The sequence below is a fragment of the Dendrobates tinctorius genome, unplaced genomic scaffold (assembly GCF_039654945.1).
Source record: "Dendrobates tinctorius isolate UK_male_01 unplaced genomic scaffold, ASM3965494v1 ptg000060l, whole genome shotgun sequence".
Taxonomy (NCBI): Eukaryota; Metazoa; Chordata; class Amphibia; order Anura; family Dendrobatidae; genus Dendrobates; species Dendrobates tinctorius.
The window spans coordinates 61,070,188-61,088,473 of NW_027361728.1; the positions used below are offsets into that span (position 1 = coordinate 61,070,188).

An 18,286-nucleotide genomic window follows, 5' to 3' on the forward strand; every position below is an offset into this window, starting at 1 on the left:
CATACACAGGAAAATTGCGCATGTCTCAAGACATATAATCGCATCAATAACCAAAAGGCGGCGGAAGTCCGTCACAACACCTGAGTGCCAAGTGAGCCGGTATGTTTGATCACTGCGCATGCGCCGGCGTGCGATAACAGGAAGTAAATCACCGATCCCTGTTGCCATGTCAACCTATACACAGGGACACTGCGCATGTCTCAAGACATACAAGCGCATCAATAACCAAAGAGCGGCGGATGTGAGATAGTAAATTCCATTAATCTAAATTAGCAATTATGCACATACATAAACGACCAGCATGATTTTATTTGAAAAAAACACACAAAAACTATATGTATATATAATGCCTATCCAGACTCCACATTTACCTAAACATATGTCTTCAGACTTTGTATATTTTGGTTTTATTGAATGCTGTCATTTTCTGGTTTGTACTTTTGGTGCGCATTTTTTAATTGTATTGGCTCTTTGGTGCATGTGCATTGTGGGGCATTCCAGCCATGCCCGATGGCCTATTTGAGCGTTATACTTATATATATCTGGTCAATGTCTGTTCACAATTACATGCTGTTTGTACAAGATGTTCAAGCATGCACACAGGTGTCGATTAAATCACGGCAATTTTTGATGCGATTATCCGTTCTCTGCTATGCACAGTGACCCTATGCATGGGTTGACATGATAACTGATGTTCATTTCCTGTTAATATGAGCTGGCGCTATATACATGTATAGCTACTGGTCCTTTCAAATAAAGATATTCTCTTTTATTAGCTGTTTATATAGGTGCATAATTTCCAATGTAGATTAATGGAATCTGCTATTCTATATACGCCGCCTTTTGGTTATTGATGCGATTATATGTCTTGAGACATGCGCAGTGTTCCTGTGTATGGGTCGACATGGCAACTGGGATCAGTGTGGTACTTTCTGTTATCGTACGCCGGCTCATGCGCAGTGATCAAACATACCGGCAATGAACTATTGCTCATTTCCTGTGGGTCTGGATAGGCATTATATATACATATAGTTTTTGTGTGTTTTTTTCAAATAAAATCATGCTGGTCGTTTATGTATGTGCATAATTGCTAATTTAGATTAATGGAATTTACTATCTCACATCCGCCGCTCTTTGGTTATTGATGCGCTTGTATGTCTTGAGACATGCGCAGTGTCCCTGTGTATAGGTTGACATGGCAACAGGGATCAGTGATTTACTTCCTGTTATCGCACGCCGGCGCATGCGCAGTGATCAAACATACCGGCTCACTTGGCACTCAGGTGTTGTGACGGACTTCCGCCGCCTTTTGGTTATTGATGCGATTATATGTCTTGAGACATGCGCAATTTTCCTGTGTATGGGTCGACATGGCAACTGGGATCAGTGTGGTACTTTCTGTTATCGTACGCCGGCGCATGCGCAGTGATCAAACATACCGGCAATGAACTATTGCTCATTTCCTGTGGGTCTGGATAGGCATTATATATACATATAGTTTTTGTAAATAAAATCATGCTGGTCGTCTATGTATGTGCATAATTGCTAATTTAGATTAATGGAATTTACTATCTCACATCCGCCGCTCTTTGGTTATTGATGCGCTTGTATGTCTTGAGACATGCGCAGTGTCCCTGTGTATAGGTCGACATGGCAACAGGGATCAGTGATTTACTTCCTGTTATCGCACGCCGGCGCATGCGCAGTGATCAAACATACCGGCTCACATGGCACTCAGGTGTTGTGACGGACTTCCGGTTGCTACATGCCGGCCCTTGTGCAGGGCTTACTTTGATTACGGCTGATCACCGGCGCCTGTGTCTACAAGATGCCTATCTCCCTCTATGTTAGCCTGGTAAGCGACGCAGCTGTGCGTCACTAATCATCAAACTTCATGTATTTAATGACGTGCTATAGCTGCACTCAGTACCCCTGACGAAGCCACTGCGGGTGGCGACACGCGTCGGGTATCTTCTCTCCCCAGGTCACTCCACATGGGCTGTGTATTTTAATGCCATCAACATTTATGGGGCTTCTGTCTCCATTCATCATTGGTGTTGTGCCTTGCCGTCCCCTATATGGGGCTTAGAAAGTATCTATTCATTTATGGGCATTTGCATACATTTTTCTCTGGTGGGCATTGTGGATTACGGTGATGTGTCATATATATGGAACCTATTTTAGGGAGTACATTGTTATCTGTACAACGGTGATTTTTCTTCTTTTCAGATAGACGGGCAATATTGTAAGCCCGCTTATTCCATCTTAAATCACCATATCCATTCACCAACTGGTATGCTGTTTATATAGAGACAGGTCTCTTGTGGAGGGCACCTATAGGGTTTGGGTTCTATTGTGAGCCAGTTTGTCTTTGTCAAGTCACATGTGTGACTTTTTTATGTTTTTAACTTATGTGTGGTCTATACATGTTCAATAAAACTGTCTATCTAAAAGCCAAATTATTGTCTGTGGTGATCCCCCGTATATAGCCCATCCCTGTTTCTCTGGTCTTGCACATATACTGTCTTTGTATGGGCTGGGTTGGATCCCACTATATTATTCATTGATGGTGGTGCCCCTATCCGTGGTTTGCCTATTACCGGAGATTCATTAAAGGTTTCTCACAAGTGGTTAAACCACTCACAGATCTCACCCGGAAGGGGGCTGATGTAAAAAATTGGTCTGTACCCGCTAAGGAATCCTTCTCAGCTCTTAAGAAATTTTTCATGTCCGCCACGGTGTTGGTCCAACCAGACCCGTCCAAACCATTCATTGTGGAGGAGGATGCTTCTGAAGTGGGGATGGGGGCTGTGCTAATCTCAAACCCTGTGCCTTCTCCAAGAAGTTCTCATCCGCCGAGAGGAAATATGATGCAGGCAATAGAGAACTTCTTGCGGTCAAGCTGGCATTCGAAGAATGGAGGCACTTTTTGGCTCACCCTATCACTGCTATCATGGATCACAAAAATTTGGCATACCTGAAATCTGCTAAGAGGCTTACTCCTAGACAAGCCCGTTGGTCACTTTTTTTTTCACGATTTCAATTCTTCATTACTTTTCGACCGGTGTCCAAAAATGTTAAAGCGTATGCCCTGTCCAGAAGTTTTGATCCGGTGTCTCCCCCCGAGCCGCCGTCCTCCATTCTTCCTCCAGGGGTGGTAGTGGCGGGGGTCTCATCAGAGATGGAACAAGAAATTTTTTTAGGGCTCAGTCCCTTGCCCCGGCAAGCAGGCCAGGGGATAAATTGCTTGTTCCAGATTTATTGCGGCCTAGACTTCTGCAGGAGTTTCATGAGTCTAGGCTGAGTGCTCATCCCGGTATCACGGCCACTAAAGAGGCAGTAGCCAGGGTTTTTTGGTGGCCTTCACTGGGGTCTGATGTCAAGAAATTCATTGCTGCTTGTGTAGTTTGTGCCCGTTCCAAAAGCTCGCATAACCGGCCGGCTGGGGAACTCATACCTTTACCGGTTCCTGATAGGCCATGGACTCATCTCTCCATGGATTTTATTACCGGTCTTCCACCTTCTGGGGGCAATACCGTGATCTGGGTGGTGATGGATAGGTTTTCAAAACAGGCCCATTTCATTCCCTTGGCAGCACTACCCTCAGCAGAAACATTGTCAAGGTTATGCAGCATGTGGTCCGATTGCATGGGGTACCCCTGAATGTGGTGTCTGACAGAGGTGTGCAGTTTGTTGCCAAATTTTGGAGGGCATTCTGTATGAAATTGGGCATCTCACTCTCCTTCTCGTCGGCATATCACCCGGAGAGTAATGGTCAGACGGAACGCACCAACCAATCCCTGGAACAAATTCCAGGTGTCTGACCTCCGCCAGACAGGAGGATTGGTGTTGTCATGATCCAAGGTGGATCTGACAGTTTAAATGTACAAAGTGAACTTTTTTCCTTTGGCTTGGTGCCAAAGTGGGTTGATTGCCCCCGGTGGCCATTAGAATTATTACACATGGTGTCGTTCATTCTAAGTTGCCCCGGTGGTGGTGAGCAGTAGTGCACTTTAGTTTCTTTGGTTTAATGTGCACTTAATTACAAATCAGGTGTTAGGCTCTATAAAAGCGGGTCAGGTGGGTTTGATGACTGTTGGTGATATTGTGAGTTAGTCATTCACAAGGAGGCCTGGGTGAAAGAAGGAGCTGAACATGAGTCCTGCGCAGCCCAGCCAGAGGGGACGAGTGGCAGCTAGGTGGTCTGCAAGAAGGGCTGGAATGGCGTGGTGGAGTCACAGTTTATGGTGTTGGCAGGAAGTGCTTGCATGGCTTGGTGGAGTGACGACTATGGTGAGAGTTGCATGCGGGACTTGGTTGCTAAGAGCTGGACTCAAGCATGCTTGATTTTTTGGGCAGGAGCTGAACTCATCTTTGGGACTCTGTTACTGGACAGCTGCAACTGGCGGTGGACTCTGCTCCAAGGCTGCACTATGGTGAAGGATCCAGTTATGGTGATGGATCCGGGTGAGGAGAAGATGCACACAGGTGGTGGGCTCTGTTGCTAGGAGCGTGCGCAACAGAGCAAAGCTAAGTGGTGTTTCCCCTGTATTGTCATTTTCTCTCATGTATTTTTAGTGCAGTGGTGGGATTAGTTTCCGCACCGACCAATTCCCTAGTGACGGTTTAGGTCAGGACGAGCTAGGGTTTTTAGGTTCCTGCTGCGCGCCCAGTGCGGAACCGGCATAGGGAACGTTAGGAGTGCAGGGACACTTGCTCAGGGGAGCTCAGGAGGCCTCCACTTCCCTATTCCCTATCGCAGGGCCCACCATTGTTAATATTTCCCAGGTTTCCCTTATTGTTTAAATTTGCCTTACTGGAGGCGGGGTTTCCAGACTTGTATATACGTGTAATGTCTAAATTCGCCAGTTGGAGGCGGTGTATCCAGCTGCACGTGTTTATTATTTAAATTCGCCCCACTGGAGGCGGTGTATCCAGGGTCACGTGCGTCACATGGGTTCGCCTTGCAGTACTCGCTGCGTCCAGACAACGTGATCATGACAGGTGTGATGCGTTACCATTGGCGGAATTCGCTTTTAACAACCGAGTGAGTCAGTCCACCAACATGTCCCCATTCCTGATTAATTATGGGCTTAATCCTCATTTTGGGGAGTTTTCACGGGTGGATTCCGGTTGTCCAGGGGCAGAGGGGTCCATCCAACGGTTAAAAAACCTCTGGGCTGAAGTCCAGCGTAATATCTCTCGGGCCCAGGGGAGATACAAATATTTTGCTGACAAAAAGAGAGCCCCGGGACACATGTTTCAGATGGAGGAGAAGGTTTGGCTTTCCACACGTAACATCAACTTGAAGGTACCGTCAGCTAAATTGGAACCAAAGTTCATTGGTCTGTACGAGATTGTGGAGATAGTCAACCCAGTGGCATATAGGCTGCGTCTCCCCGCCTCCTTAAAGATATCCAATGTGTTCCATAAATCTCTGTTGAAATCCGTGGGGTCTGTCAAGGAGGACTCCGAGTCTGTTGTTCCTCCAGTGTTGGTGGAGGGTCACTTGGAGTATGAGGTCAGACATATTGTGGACTCTCGGCGGGTGCACCGCTCTTTGCAGTACCTGGTCCACTGGAAGGGATATAGACCGGAGGATCGCTCATGGGTCCCAGCTCACTCTGTACATGCAGATCGCCAGGTTCGGGCTTTCCATGCCAAAAACCCGGGGAAGCCTGGGGGTCCAGAGTCCCCCGTTGAGAGGGGGTACTGTCAGGATCCCAGTGCAGGTTTTGACCTGCACGTCAGGGGTTAAGGTCTTGAGCTCAGTGCAGGCTTTGACCTGCACACCTGGGGTAATCATTGTGGCCTCTCTTTGGTTCAGCGAGAGCTTCTTATAGCCCTGAGAAACTCCAACCCCCTCAGTTACACTTTTGCCTTTGGCCAAGTGCTGTGACCCCTGTGTGCGTGTTCATTGTCTTCTCGCTTGCTTATATGGTTCTGATCCGGTTCTGTCCCCCGTTGTGAGTTTGCCTGTTGATTCTGTACTGTATATCTGTTTCTCTGGTTTCTGACTTCTTGGCTACGTCCTGACTATCTGTTCTGTCTAGCCCTTTGGTAATTGTCGTGCTATCTCGTGATTTGACTTCAGCCTGATCTGTTTATGTCCCTGTCTATGCCCCTTGGTAACTTTGTCCCGTAGTTACCCTGCTAGGAGTTTTCCTGCAGCTCCTAGCTCTCTGAGGTTTTGGCCATGCCCCCAGCAGTCACGTGCTTCAGGTCCTGTGGATCTGAAGCACGCACCTTCTCTGCTGCTGCCCACTCCACAGGTACCTCTGAGCACAGTTTGTCTTACTCAAGACATGCGCACTGGCTCAGTGAGCAAGTGCAGTGCGGTGTTCCTGACAGTACACATCGGGTTTCTAAGTGACACACGCCCCTTAGAAACCCGATGTGTACCTTGGTTACCAGCTCCCTGCATCAGCGCGCTGGTAACTAAGATACACTGCGGGTAACTAAGCGACTGCTTCGCTTGTTACCCACCTGTCGCTGGTCCTGATCGCTGGTGAAGCTGCCTGTTTGGCAGCTCACCAGCGATCACATAGCGACTCACCAGCGATCCTGACAAGGTGATATCATTGTCGGGATCGCTGGTGAGTCGCTATGTGTGACTGGGCCCTTAGGAAAACACCATCATCAAAGTTGGAGACAATGGTAATTTAGAGTCCCTAGACACAACAGCTAGAATGTACACTAGTGGCCAATATACTGCCTGCCACATGGCCCAGAAACATTGGGTATCTGCCATGATGGATTATGTTACTAATATGAAAGCATATTGTCAGTCATAAATCTCTATCAGTAGCCACACATACAAGGTGGCAAATAACTTGTAATTCTCATAGCACTGGTCCAGGACTAATCGAATAGATGAAAATAAAGCCAACTAAATGCAACTGTGGGCCATTGTTCTGTTAGACATGTAGAACATAATTTTTCTTTCTTCATGGTAAGACACAAGACTGTTGCTGTGTGGAAGTACTAAGGGGGCACTATTATTGTACCGATGCCACAACATGAGCACTGTTACTATTGTATAGTATAATATTATTAATTATTATTATAGTATATTATATAGTGTTATTATTCAGCCAGTATGTATCGTAATATGGTGTTCTGGTATAGAATAATTTTTTGGTAACGTTAACATTACAGGTAAGATGTGGTCATAATATGGTGTCATCCTCAGTGAGATGGTGCATCAGCTGGATTTTTTAAGGATGCCATTTGTGAGTAGCTAATATCCACCGAAGTCATGTTCGACTGATGCCAGATTGGCGTGCTGAATTTGCAGAATGGGCAAAACAAAAATAGGAACAGGACCCTCAGTTTACACAAAACATTATGTTCAGTCATGAGGCAAACTTTTTTGGGTGGGCCATTTATATGGCTACACCTAAACAAAATGGGAATAGTGACAGTTTTCTTGCATAGGGTATCTTGCATTGAAATCTCCAGCAATGACCCGGGTACTGTGTTCACCAGACATCAACACAATTTCTATCCGCTCCTCATGTGTTAACTTCTGCCACATATCAATGGCTGTAAACAAAGAGAAACTTGTAAATAAATCCTTAAAGAATAAAGTTACTTTAAAACCAAGCACACCATTGTTTTTCTTGTGAAATTCTCAATATGTTTGATGTGTCACATGACCCTCTTCCCAATGGAAGAAATAAAGTTGGATCCAAAATGGCCAACTTCAAAATGGTCGCCATGGTCACCACCCATCTTGAAAAATTTCCCCCTCCCATATACTAATGTGCCACAAACAGGAAGTTGATATCACCAACCATTCCCATGTTATTTACATGCATCCATATACATGACCCACCCTGTATAGTGGTGAATGCAAGTGTACAGCACATTTTCTCACAGTACAGCAGAACTCGGACCGGCAGGGCTAGTTGTACAGTACAGCAAAATCTGCTGATCAGGGAATGTGGTTAGCAAATTTCTGCCAAAATAGGAGACTTGGAACCTTTCTACCAGATAACTGTGCAGCCTGCTGTAGTAGGAGATATAAGAGTGTAGAAAAACGTGCAGCAATCCAACTCCAGCCATAAACTTTGTAATGATTTAAGAAAACAACAACCACAAAATTCCCCAAGTTTGGCTCGAATGATTAAAACCTACAATCCAAATCTGAAGGTGCTAAGGGGAGCTGCATTGAAATTACAACCTTTACTGCAAAAAGATGCCCGATTACAATCCATATTTCCAGACCCCCCACTGCTTTGTTTTAGGCAGCCCCCAAAATTAAGAAGCTCCCTGTCCTCTCCAACAGCTGCAGGAACCTTTCCTTGCAACCAGAAAAAATGTAAAACCTGTCCATTTATAATGACCACGTACAAGATAAAGATCCCCAACTCACATCAGGACTACAAGACCCCAGGGACGTTCAGTTGCATCACCAAAATTACTAATGACTTATTCACAGACAAAGCTAACAGACAGTTCTCCATCCTCCTCCTTCTTGACCTGTCCTCTGCCTTTGACACAGTTGAACACTGCCTACTGCTACAGATTCTTTCTTCCCTTGGCATAAAAGACCTCGCCCTGTCCTGGATTTCCTCATACCTTTCTGACAGCACATTCAGCGTTTCCCACTCCCACACTACCTCCTCATCCCGCCCCCTCTCTGTTGTAGTCCCCCAAGGCTCAGTCCTGGGGCCCCTACTTTTTTCCATCTATAATCTTGGCCTAGGACAACTCATAAAGTCCCATGGCTTCCTGTGCCACCTCTATGCAGATGGCACTCAGATCTACCTCTCTGGCCTAGATGTCACCTCTCTGCTGTCCAGAATCCCAGAGTGTCTATCAGCCATATCCTCCTTTTTCACCTCTCGCTTCCTAAAAATCAACGTAGACAAAACTGAACTCATTATCTTTCCTCCATCTCACGTATCTTCCCTACCCGATCTATCTATTATGGTAAATGGCATCATGCTTTCAACCGCACCTGAAATCTGCAGCCTTGTAGTAACTCTCGACTCTGCCATGTCCTTCGAACCGCATGCTGAATCTCTTGCCACCTCCTGTCGCCTCCAACTCAAAAATATTTCCAGAATCCGTCCCTTCCTCAGTCCTCAATCTACTAAAACTCTTGTACATGCCCTCATCATCTCCTGCCTTGACTACTGCAACACCCTCCTCTGTGGCCTCCCTGCTAACTCTCTTGCACCACTCCAGTCTGTCCTCAATTCTGCTGCCCGACTAATCCACCTCTCTCCTCGCTACTCCCCTGTCTCTCCCCTCTGCAAATCCCTCCATTGGCTCCCAATTCCCCAACAAATCCAGTTCAGATTACTAACACTGACCTACAAAGCCATCCACAAACTTTCCCCTCCCTATATCTCTGAACTAACCTCCCAAAATCTTCCCTCACCTACTCTTTGATCCTCCCAAGACCTCCTACTCTCCTCCACACTTATTCGTTCCTCACACAACCGCCTCCAAGATTTCTCCCAAATATCCCCTATCCTCTGGAATGCCATGCCTCAACACGTCCGATTATCCACCACCCTCGGATCTTTCAAACGGAACCTGAAAACCCATCTTTTCAGGAAAGCTTACAGACTGCAATAACGATTCTGCCGCCTCATAACCGCCTGAGCTGCCGCTTCATCACCACCAGAGCTGCTGCACCCCCGACCTTCTGTCTTTTCCCCGCTATCCAGTAGAATGTAAGACCGCAAGGACAGGGTCCTCTCCCCTCTGTACCAGTCTGTCATTGTAAATTTGTTGTGGAAACTTGTTTACTGTTAACGATATCTATAACTGTATGTAACCCCTTCTCATGTACAGTACCATGGAATTAATGGAGCTATATAAATAAATAATAATAATAAATAATCTAATGTGGTGTACTTAATTATTTGTACTAAATGTCCAACTGGGGGTCTGTATGTGGGGGAGACAGGGCAAAAACTGAGAACAAGGATGAATTCTCATTGTCACACAATAAGAGAAAAAAGAATGGAACAACCTGTGGCAAAACATTTTTGTATCTCTGGTCATAGCATGATGGACATTAAATTACTTGTATTAAAAGGTAACTTCAAGTCTTAGAGAGAGAGAAGAATCTCTGAGTACAAATTTCTGAAAACTTTCGACACATTCAATGCAGGTATGAATGTGTCGCATGGATTTATGTCTTTTTACATTAATTAAGGAATTTGCTCCTCAGACCTTCTGGGGTCATCACAACACAGAACCAGACCCTAATCAGAGGACAATAAAACCTTCACACTGCTTATCTATGAACTGCTCCAATATTTCTGCTTATCCCTCTCCCATAATGACTATTCCGCTTCTCAGCACATGTCTTAGCTATTTCGTTATTTCTGTGCTGTCTTGTGTATGAATATGTGATTCTTCAGATTTTGTATTAGTGAGCCTGATGAAGAGACCTGAGTAGTCTCGAAAGCTTGCTATTTGTTACCATCTTTTCAGTTAGCCTTTAAAAGGTATCAACCACTGAGGACTCTCAAATCTAAATATTCTTCTAAAACCATTGACACATTTTAATTAGTCATAATGTTTTTTTTTCAAGGATTATCCCTTACCAATGACATATTTTAATTGGTAGCAAATGTGCTCATTCTAAGGAAATGTTGTGTTTTTAGTTCACATTTTGGCCACAATAACTCTGTCCTAAAAAGACATTATAGCATTGTGTTCAAATTCTTTGTATTGAGGCATATTTATTTGGAATTCATCATAAGTTTGCAGAAAATACCATCTATTCCAAGAAAATATCCAACTGTTCTGCGGTAATATGGATTATGATGAAGTTTTGGATTAACAGTCTTCTTTTTTTTCCTTGAGTGTCAGTTTACTAGAGATCTAAAGGCTATGCTTTTTCACAATGAAATAGAAATGGAAAGCAATCTTGTGAATCATCTTTATCAAAAATATCCTACCATTATGCATTTACAACTCTTATGCAGACTTATGTATCACCGTTGTTACTTACTACAAAAGCACTATCTATATTCTCATGTATCATGTGTTACTTTCTTCCATGTCTATAGATCGGCAAGCAACAGGAATCAGATGGAAGGTAGTAAGACATGATTACAAGATTAACGCAAGCACAAATTTGATATAAAAAAGGTGTAAATACCAGCGCTTCCACTTTAAAAAAGTTTGGTAAGCAAAAGCAGCATATGCCAACAGCACAATCTGCCCACGTGTTGAGTGAATAGAATAGACTATAAAAATATAATGCTATGCGCTAATATGCCGATACCGGATCAAGAGATATACAGCAAATCTGTGTGTATGAAAGTTTTAGATTGGAAGACGTCCTAGGATTAAATGTCCATCATTAGTCATAGGTTCCACTGCACTCTCCTTGATGGATTACCGTATATACTCGAGTATAAGTCGATCCGAGTATAAGTCGACCCCCCTAAATTTGCCTCAAAAACCTGGGAAAACTTATTGACTCGAGTATAAGTCTAGGGTGGGAATTGCCGAAGATACTGGTAAATTTAATGCTGCACAACATACAGTATGCCCCAAAAATGCTGCACAGTGAATGCTGGCCCAAATAATGCTGCACAACATACAGTATGCCCCCAAAATGCTGCAGAGTGAATCGTGGCCCAAATAACGCTGCCCAACATATGCCCCCATAAATGCTGCACAGTGAATGGTGGCCCAAATACCGTAATGCTGCCCCCAAAGTGATAGGATTACCAGTAATCCTATCATGTTGCTGCCGCTGCCCCTGCTGGAATTTAAAAAAAAACAAAAAAAAAAAACACTATATACTCACCTACGTTGATGACAGCTGCTCCTGAGCGTCGCCGGCTCTTCAGTGACCAGTGACTCAGGCAGAGGGCGTGTGCTTTCCATGTCATCGCGCCCCCTGCACGTCACTGCCGGAGGACGGGAGAGAGCGGCGCGCAGAGATTTTGAATGCCGCCGCGGCCCTATCATCACCCGCCGCCAGGACGCTGCAGGGGACCGTGGAGACGACTGGGACCGCGGAGATGACGGGGACCAGGTAAGTTGGCACCGTGACCCGAATATAAGTCGAGGGGGGTCTTTTTCAGCCCCAAAAGGGGGCTGAAAAACTCGACTTATACTCGAGTATATACGGTAATCAATCAAATTACAGTCCGTAGTGCTATGGATATTCAGTATTCTGGCAGGTCATGCTGGTTCAAGCTTACCACGACAAAAACATGCCGCCCTCTGTAAAGGTAATTTCACCAGCTATGGATTCCTAGACAGGTAAAAAGTAGGTAATTCTGGTCCTGCGCATTTCAGAGGATAACATCTTACTTCCTCAGAGATCCCAAGTGGAGCAAGAAGCCACTTACAGCATTATCCGAAACACCAAGCGCTGGCCAATGGTCATCTTCTTCAAAATGTTGAATGTGGGTGGTATCAATTCACAAGTGATTTACCTCCATAATCAACTGGAACCACTGTGTAGAACAATTCACCTGAAAACATTGGCTAATGAAACGGTAAGGGGTGAGCTACGCTGAAGAAGTCTGAAGACGAGTGGAATCCCCTCTAGCCCGCAAGTCTGGCTGAAAAAATTTCATCACAAAGATGATCGAGAAAAATCACCACCTTTCCCACCTTCAAAAAGACATAGATGCACCACATTGAATCTGGTGGCAGAAAGATGTACCCATGCAAATATGATCTGCCTGCCTTGCTTCTCTAAGTGTACTTTAAATGTTTTTCTTCTGCTGAACATGTAACCTCTGAATCTGAGTGAATAGTAATCAAGTAGCATCTAATTGCATTATCATTAAGTTTTTTTCCCTAATTATAATGTTTACTAACAGTTATGTCAAGAAAATTGGAGGCTATTTGGCGGTAGTTGAGAAATTTGGTACTTTTTATTTTAATATGTTTACGGTTATTACTTTTTTTGGCATCTGTTTTTTGTGTAGTCACTTTTCATACATCACTATGAAGATCACTGATTACTTTTAGAGTCCTAAAATTGAGATAATTACATATTATGGGTGAACCCAGGAGTGCCAGATGTGCGACTGACGGATATTTAAGTGAAATGTTTTTTGTGAAGTTAGGCTGGTTTCAGACTAGCGCATTTTACAGGCAGCGCACGGCGCTGCTAAGCCCCGCCCCATCCGGCCATTTCCTCCTACTATCGCACACGGCTGCATGCGATCTGCGCACCCTATCCTTAGCATAGGGTGCGCAGACCATGCGCTGGCCGTGCGCTAGTAAGATTTTTGCGTGCGCTGCACACTTTTGAAGGTGCGTTTGGCGCACACCGGCGCACCTTCAAAAGTGCGCAGTGCACGCAAAAATCCTACTAGCACATGGCAAGAGCACGGTCTGCGCACCCTCTGATAAAGATAGGGTGCGCAGATCGCATCCAGCCGTGAGCGATAGTAGGAGGTAATGACCGGATGGGGCGGGCAAGGGGCGGGACTTAGCGGCGCCGTGCGCTGCATGTAAAATGCGCTAGTCTGAAGCCAGCCTTACTGCTATAACTTTAATATTGTGCATGTTTTTTCTCATAGAGACATTTAAAAGCTGTGAAGCAAAGTTGTTCTTCAGCTGTCCAATGAAGGCTCATTACTGCCTGTACAGTAAATCCAGTTTTATACTCATCAGCAGACATCCACAGATATGGATCCATTTTATGTTTCTCTTTCAACAGGTGCGTGCAGATTACAATTGTAAGTATAATGACACAATGAGCTTTTTATTTGTTAGAATGCAAAAGAGTACCTTATACATCTTTGACTGCAGCTTGTACATCTGTGACATCTTACCTGTTTTGTTTTGTTTTTTTGCAATGGTGCCACATTTGATAATTTAAAAGTGGATATATCCAATGATCAAATTCTGCCTAAGGTTTGTATTTCTAGCCACCACCGGAGCTCCCACATTCCAGAGTCACAAACTGCATGACATCTATTACAGACTACTACATGTATACTAATTATATATACAGAAGCAGCAGCAAGTTCGCAAAAGACCATTTTAAAAGGGAAGCTGTCATCAGAAAATATTTAATTTTTTAAATCAGGTCTTGTGTTACATATATTTTTTTTATTTGCAATGTTTTTGTTCATATCACTATCTTTATTTAGAAAGAAAAAGTAATCATGTAATTTTCACACTCACCACTTGGACTTTTTTCAACTCATACTTCCTTTCCTTTCAGGAAGTGTTTTCAGCAAAGCTCCATATTATCAGAGGCAGGATAACAATGACATACACTCACTGGCCACTTTATTAGGTACACCATGCTAGTAACGGGTTGGACCCCCTTTTGCCTTCAGAACTGCCTCAATTCTTCGTGGCAGAGATTCAACAAGGTGCTGGAAGCATTCCTCAGAGATTTTGGACCATATTGACATGATGGCATCACACAGTTGGCGCAGATTTGTCGGCTGCACATCCCTGATGCGAATCTCCCATTCCACCACATCCCAAAGATGCTCTATTGGATTGAGATCTGGTGACTGAGGAGGCCATTTGAGTACAGTGAACTCATTGTCATGTTCAAGAAACCAATCTGAGATGATTCGAGCTTTATGACATGGCGCATTATCCTGCTGAAAGTAGCCATCAGATGCCTGTTCTTAGCTGAGAGGAGTGGTACCCAGTGTGGTCTTCTGCTGCTGTAGCCCATCTGCCTCAAAGTTCGACGCACTGTGCGTTCAGAGATGCTCTTCTGCCTACCTTGGTTGTAACGGGTGGCAATTTGAGTCACTGTTGCCTTTCTATCAGCTCGAACCAGTATGCCCATTCTCCTCTGACCTCTGGCATCAACAAGGCATTTCCGGCCACAGAACTGCCGCTCACTGGATTTTTTTTCTTTTTCGGACCATTCTCTGTAAACCCTAGAGATGGTTGTGCGTGAAAATCCCAGTAGATCAGCAGTTTCTGAAATACTCAGACCAGCCCTTCTGGCACCAACAATCTTGCCACGTTCAAAGGCACTCAAATCACCTTTCTTCCCCATACTGATGCTCGGTTTGAACTGCAGGAGATTGTCTTGACCATGTCTACATGCCTAAATGCACTGAGTTGCCGCCATGTGATTGGCTGATTAGAAATTAAGTCTTAACACACAGTTGGACAGGTGTACCTAATAAAGTGGCCAGTGAGTGTATATTACCTCTATACACACCTTGTAAAGCAGGATCCACCAATCACAACTGGTGATGTCACACATGACCCTGCTCCCCCTTTAATTATAATGACATCAGCCTAGGCTCAATAAACACTTCAATATCTATATACAGTTAGGTCCATATATATTTAGACAGAGAAAACATTTTTCTAATTTTGGTTCTAGACATTACCACAATGAATTTTAAACAAAACAATTCAGATGCAGTTGAAGTTCAGACTTTTAGCTTTCATTTGAGGGTATCCACATTAAAATTGGATGAAGGGTTTAGGAGTTTCAGCTCCTTAACATGTGCCACCCTGCTTTTAAAGGGACCAAAAGTAATTGGACAATTGATTCCAAGGCTATTTCATGGACAGGTGTGGGCAATCCCTTCGTTATGTCATTCTCAATTAAGCAGATAAAAGGCCTGGAGTTGATTTGAGGTGTGGTGCTTGCATTTGGAAGGTTTTGATGTGAAGGAAACATGCTGTCAAAGGACCTTGCCATGCAGGTGAAGCTGCAAAAACAGAAGAGAAACCCCTTCACAACAGCCTACCAAGTGATCAACACTCTCCAGGAGGTAGGCGTATCAATAGCCAAATCTACCATAAAGAGAAGACTGCATGAAAGTAAATACAGAGGGTTCACTGCACAGTGCAAGCCATTCATAAGCATCAAGAATCAAAAGGCTAGACTGGACTTTGCTAAAAAACATCTAAAAAAGCCAGCACAGTTCTGGAAGAACATTCTTTGGACAGATGAAACCAAGATCAACCTCTACCAGAATGATGGAAAGAGAAAAGTATGGTGAAGGCATGGTGCAGCTCATGATCCAAAGCATACCACATCATCTGTAAAACACGGCGGAGGTAGTGTGATGGCTTGGGCATGCATGGCTGCCAGTGGCACTGGGTCACTAGTGTTTATTGAAGATGTGACACAGGACAGAAGCAGCCGAATTAATTGTGAGGTATTCAGAGCCATAGTGTGTGCTCAGATCCAGCCAAATGCAGCCACACTGATTGGTCGTCATTTCATACTACAGAGGAATCAATGACCCAAAACATAAAGCCAAAGCAACCCAGGAGTTTTTAAAGCAAAGAAGTGGAATATTATTGAATGGCCAAGTCAGTCACCTGATCTCAACCCAATTGAGCATGCATTTCACTTGTTAAAGACTAAACTTCAGACAGAAAGGCCCACAAACAAACAGCAACTGAAAACCACCGCAGTGAAGGCCTGGCAGAGCATGAAAAAGGAGGAAACACAGCATCTGGTGATGGCCATGAGTTCAAGACTTCAGGCAGTCATTGCCAACAAAGGGTTTTCAACCAAGTACTAGAAATGAACATTTTATTTACAATTATTTAATCTGTCCAATTACTTTTGGTCACTGTAAAAACAGGGTGGCACATGTTAAGGAGCTGAAACTCCAAAACCCTTCATCCAATTTTAATGTGGATACCCTCAAATGAAAGCTGAAAGTCTGAACTTCAACTGCATCTGAATTGTTTTGTTTAAAATTCATTGTGGTAATGTCTAGAACCAAAATTTAAAAAAGTTGTCTCTGTCCAAATATATATGGACCTAACTGTATATAAAATTGAATGTGTGTGTATCACCAACCAATCACGAAGCATCTTTCATTTCACCAGAGCTGTTTAAAAGAAGCTGAGCTGTGATTGGTTGCTATGAGCAACAGTTTTCTCACTCCACGACAACACCTCAGCAAACAGTGACCGGGTGGAAGAAATCTAGCATCCCCGGAAACATAAGCTCCCAGCCATTGTCTGCCCCCCCAGAAAGCAACAGTGAGTACATGACAAAAATGAATCCCCCCTCCCTGCCCATATCCCTATCACACATCCTCCATCCCATAGGCACATCTTCCCTCCTAAAGGGATCATTGGTATGGAAGTTAGGGCAATTCCACTAAGCACTCTAGTTCTGACCCCAGGCCTCTCTTAAAGGGATCCCCGGTATGGAAGTTAGGACCGTTCCACTCAGCTCTGTTGTTCTGACCCCAGGGTCTCTTAAAAGGATAATTGGTATGGAAGTCAGGGCAAATCCCTCAGCAGTCTGATTCTGATCCCAGGCCCCCTTAAAGGGATCCCCGTTATGGAAGTTAGGGAAATTCCACTCAGCGTTCTGGTTCTGACGCCAGGCTCTCTTAAAGGGATTATTGGTATGGAAGTCAGGGCAAATCCATCCAGCGCTTTGGTTTTGACCCCAGGCCTCTCTTAAAGGGATCCCCGGTATGGAAGTTAGGACCGTTCCACTCAGTGCTGTGGTTCTGACCCCAGGCTGACAGGTTGATGTGGGATATTAGGGGTAGTAGTTCGGTGGCTCTGGCTGATGGGATGATGTGGGATATTAGTGGTAGTAGTCCGGTGGCTCTGGCTGACGGGATGATGTGGGATATTAAGGGTAGTAGTCCAGTGGCTCTGGCTGACGGGACGATGTGGGATATTAGGGGTAGTAGTCCGATAGCTCTGACGGGATGATGTAGGATATTAGGGGGAGTAGTTCAGTGGCTCTAATGGGATTATGTGGGATATTAGGGGGAGTAGTCCGGTGGCTCTGGCTGACGGGATGATGTGGGATATTATAGTGAATGTGGCTATGCGGAGTGGGCGGGGCTATACACTCAGCTTTATATATAGCTTTATATATATATATATATAGATATAATCATTATAATTTGTTATACCTAACTGTAGTTAGCTACAGCGCCGGGCTCTTCAGCTAGTAAAATATAAAGTTGAGATCCAACCATTGTGGCTAAGTACATGTTTTGTTTCCTGAAACAACAGGAAATTAGAGTCTAAAAAAGCCCCAGTGGCTAATGGGGAAATGGCAAGATTTCAAGTTTCTATTATTAATACAGATTTTGATAAAGAAAAAAACGTTACCATAAATACTTAAAAATACATGAAACACAAAAATTTGATTTAAGCAATAGGTCATTTTTTGAATGATAGCTTCCCTTTAATGCTACACAGACTTGTTTTAGGCCCCTTCCAAGTAAATGACAGGAAACAGGAAACATTGGAAAGACTCAACAATGACATTTTGATTTTTTATGTGTTTAGCAATTTTTTTCCCATAACTATTAGTTTCAGGTAGTGTTACAGTACCCAATCTGCAAACTCA

The 18,286-nt window shown here is 44.2% G+C and overlaps 1 protein-coding gene across 1 annotated transcript in view; it reads left to right on the plus strand.

Moving 5' to 3' along the window:
* The window catches only part of VEPH1 (ventricular zone expressed PH domain containing 1), a 915,267-nt gene that overhangs the window by 596,620 nt on the left and 300,361 nt on the right, over positions 1–18,286 (plus strand). The window contains exon 11 of the mRNA XM_073578996.1: positions 13,527–13,666. Within this exon, the coding sequence (XP_073435097.1) occupies positions 13,527–13,666 (140 nt within the window). The remainder of the gene's footprint in view (positions 1–13,526; positions 13,667–18,286) is intronic.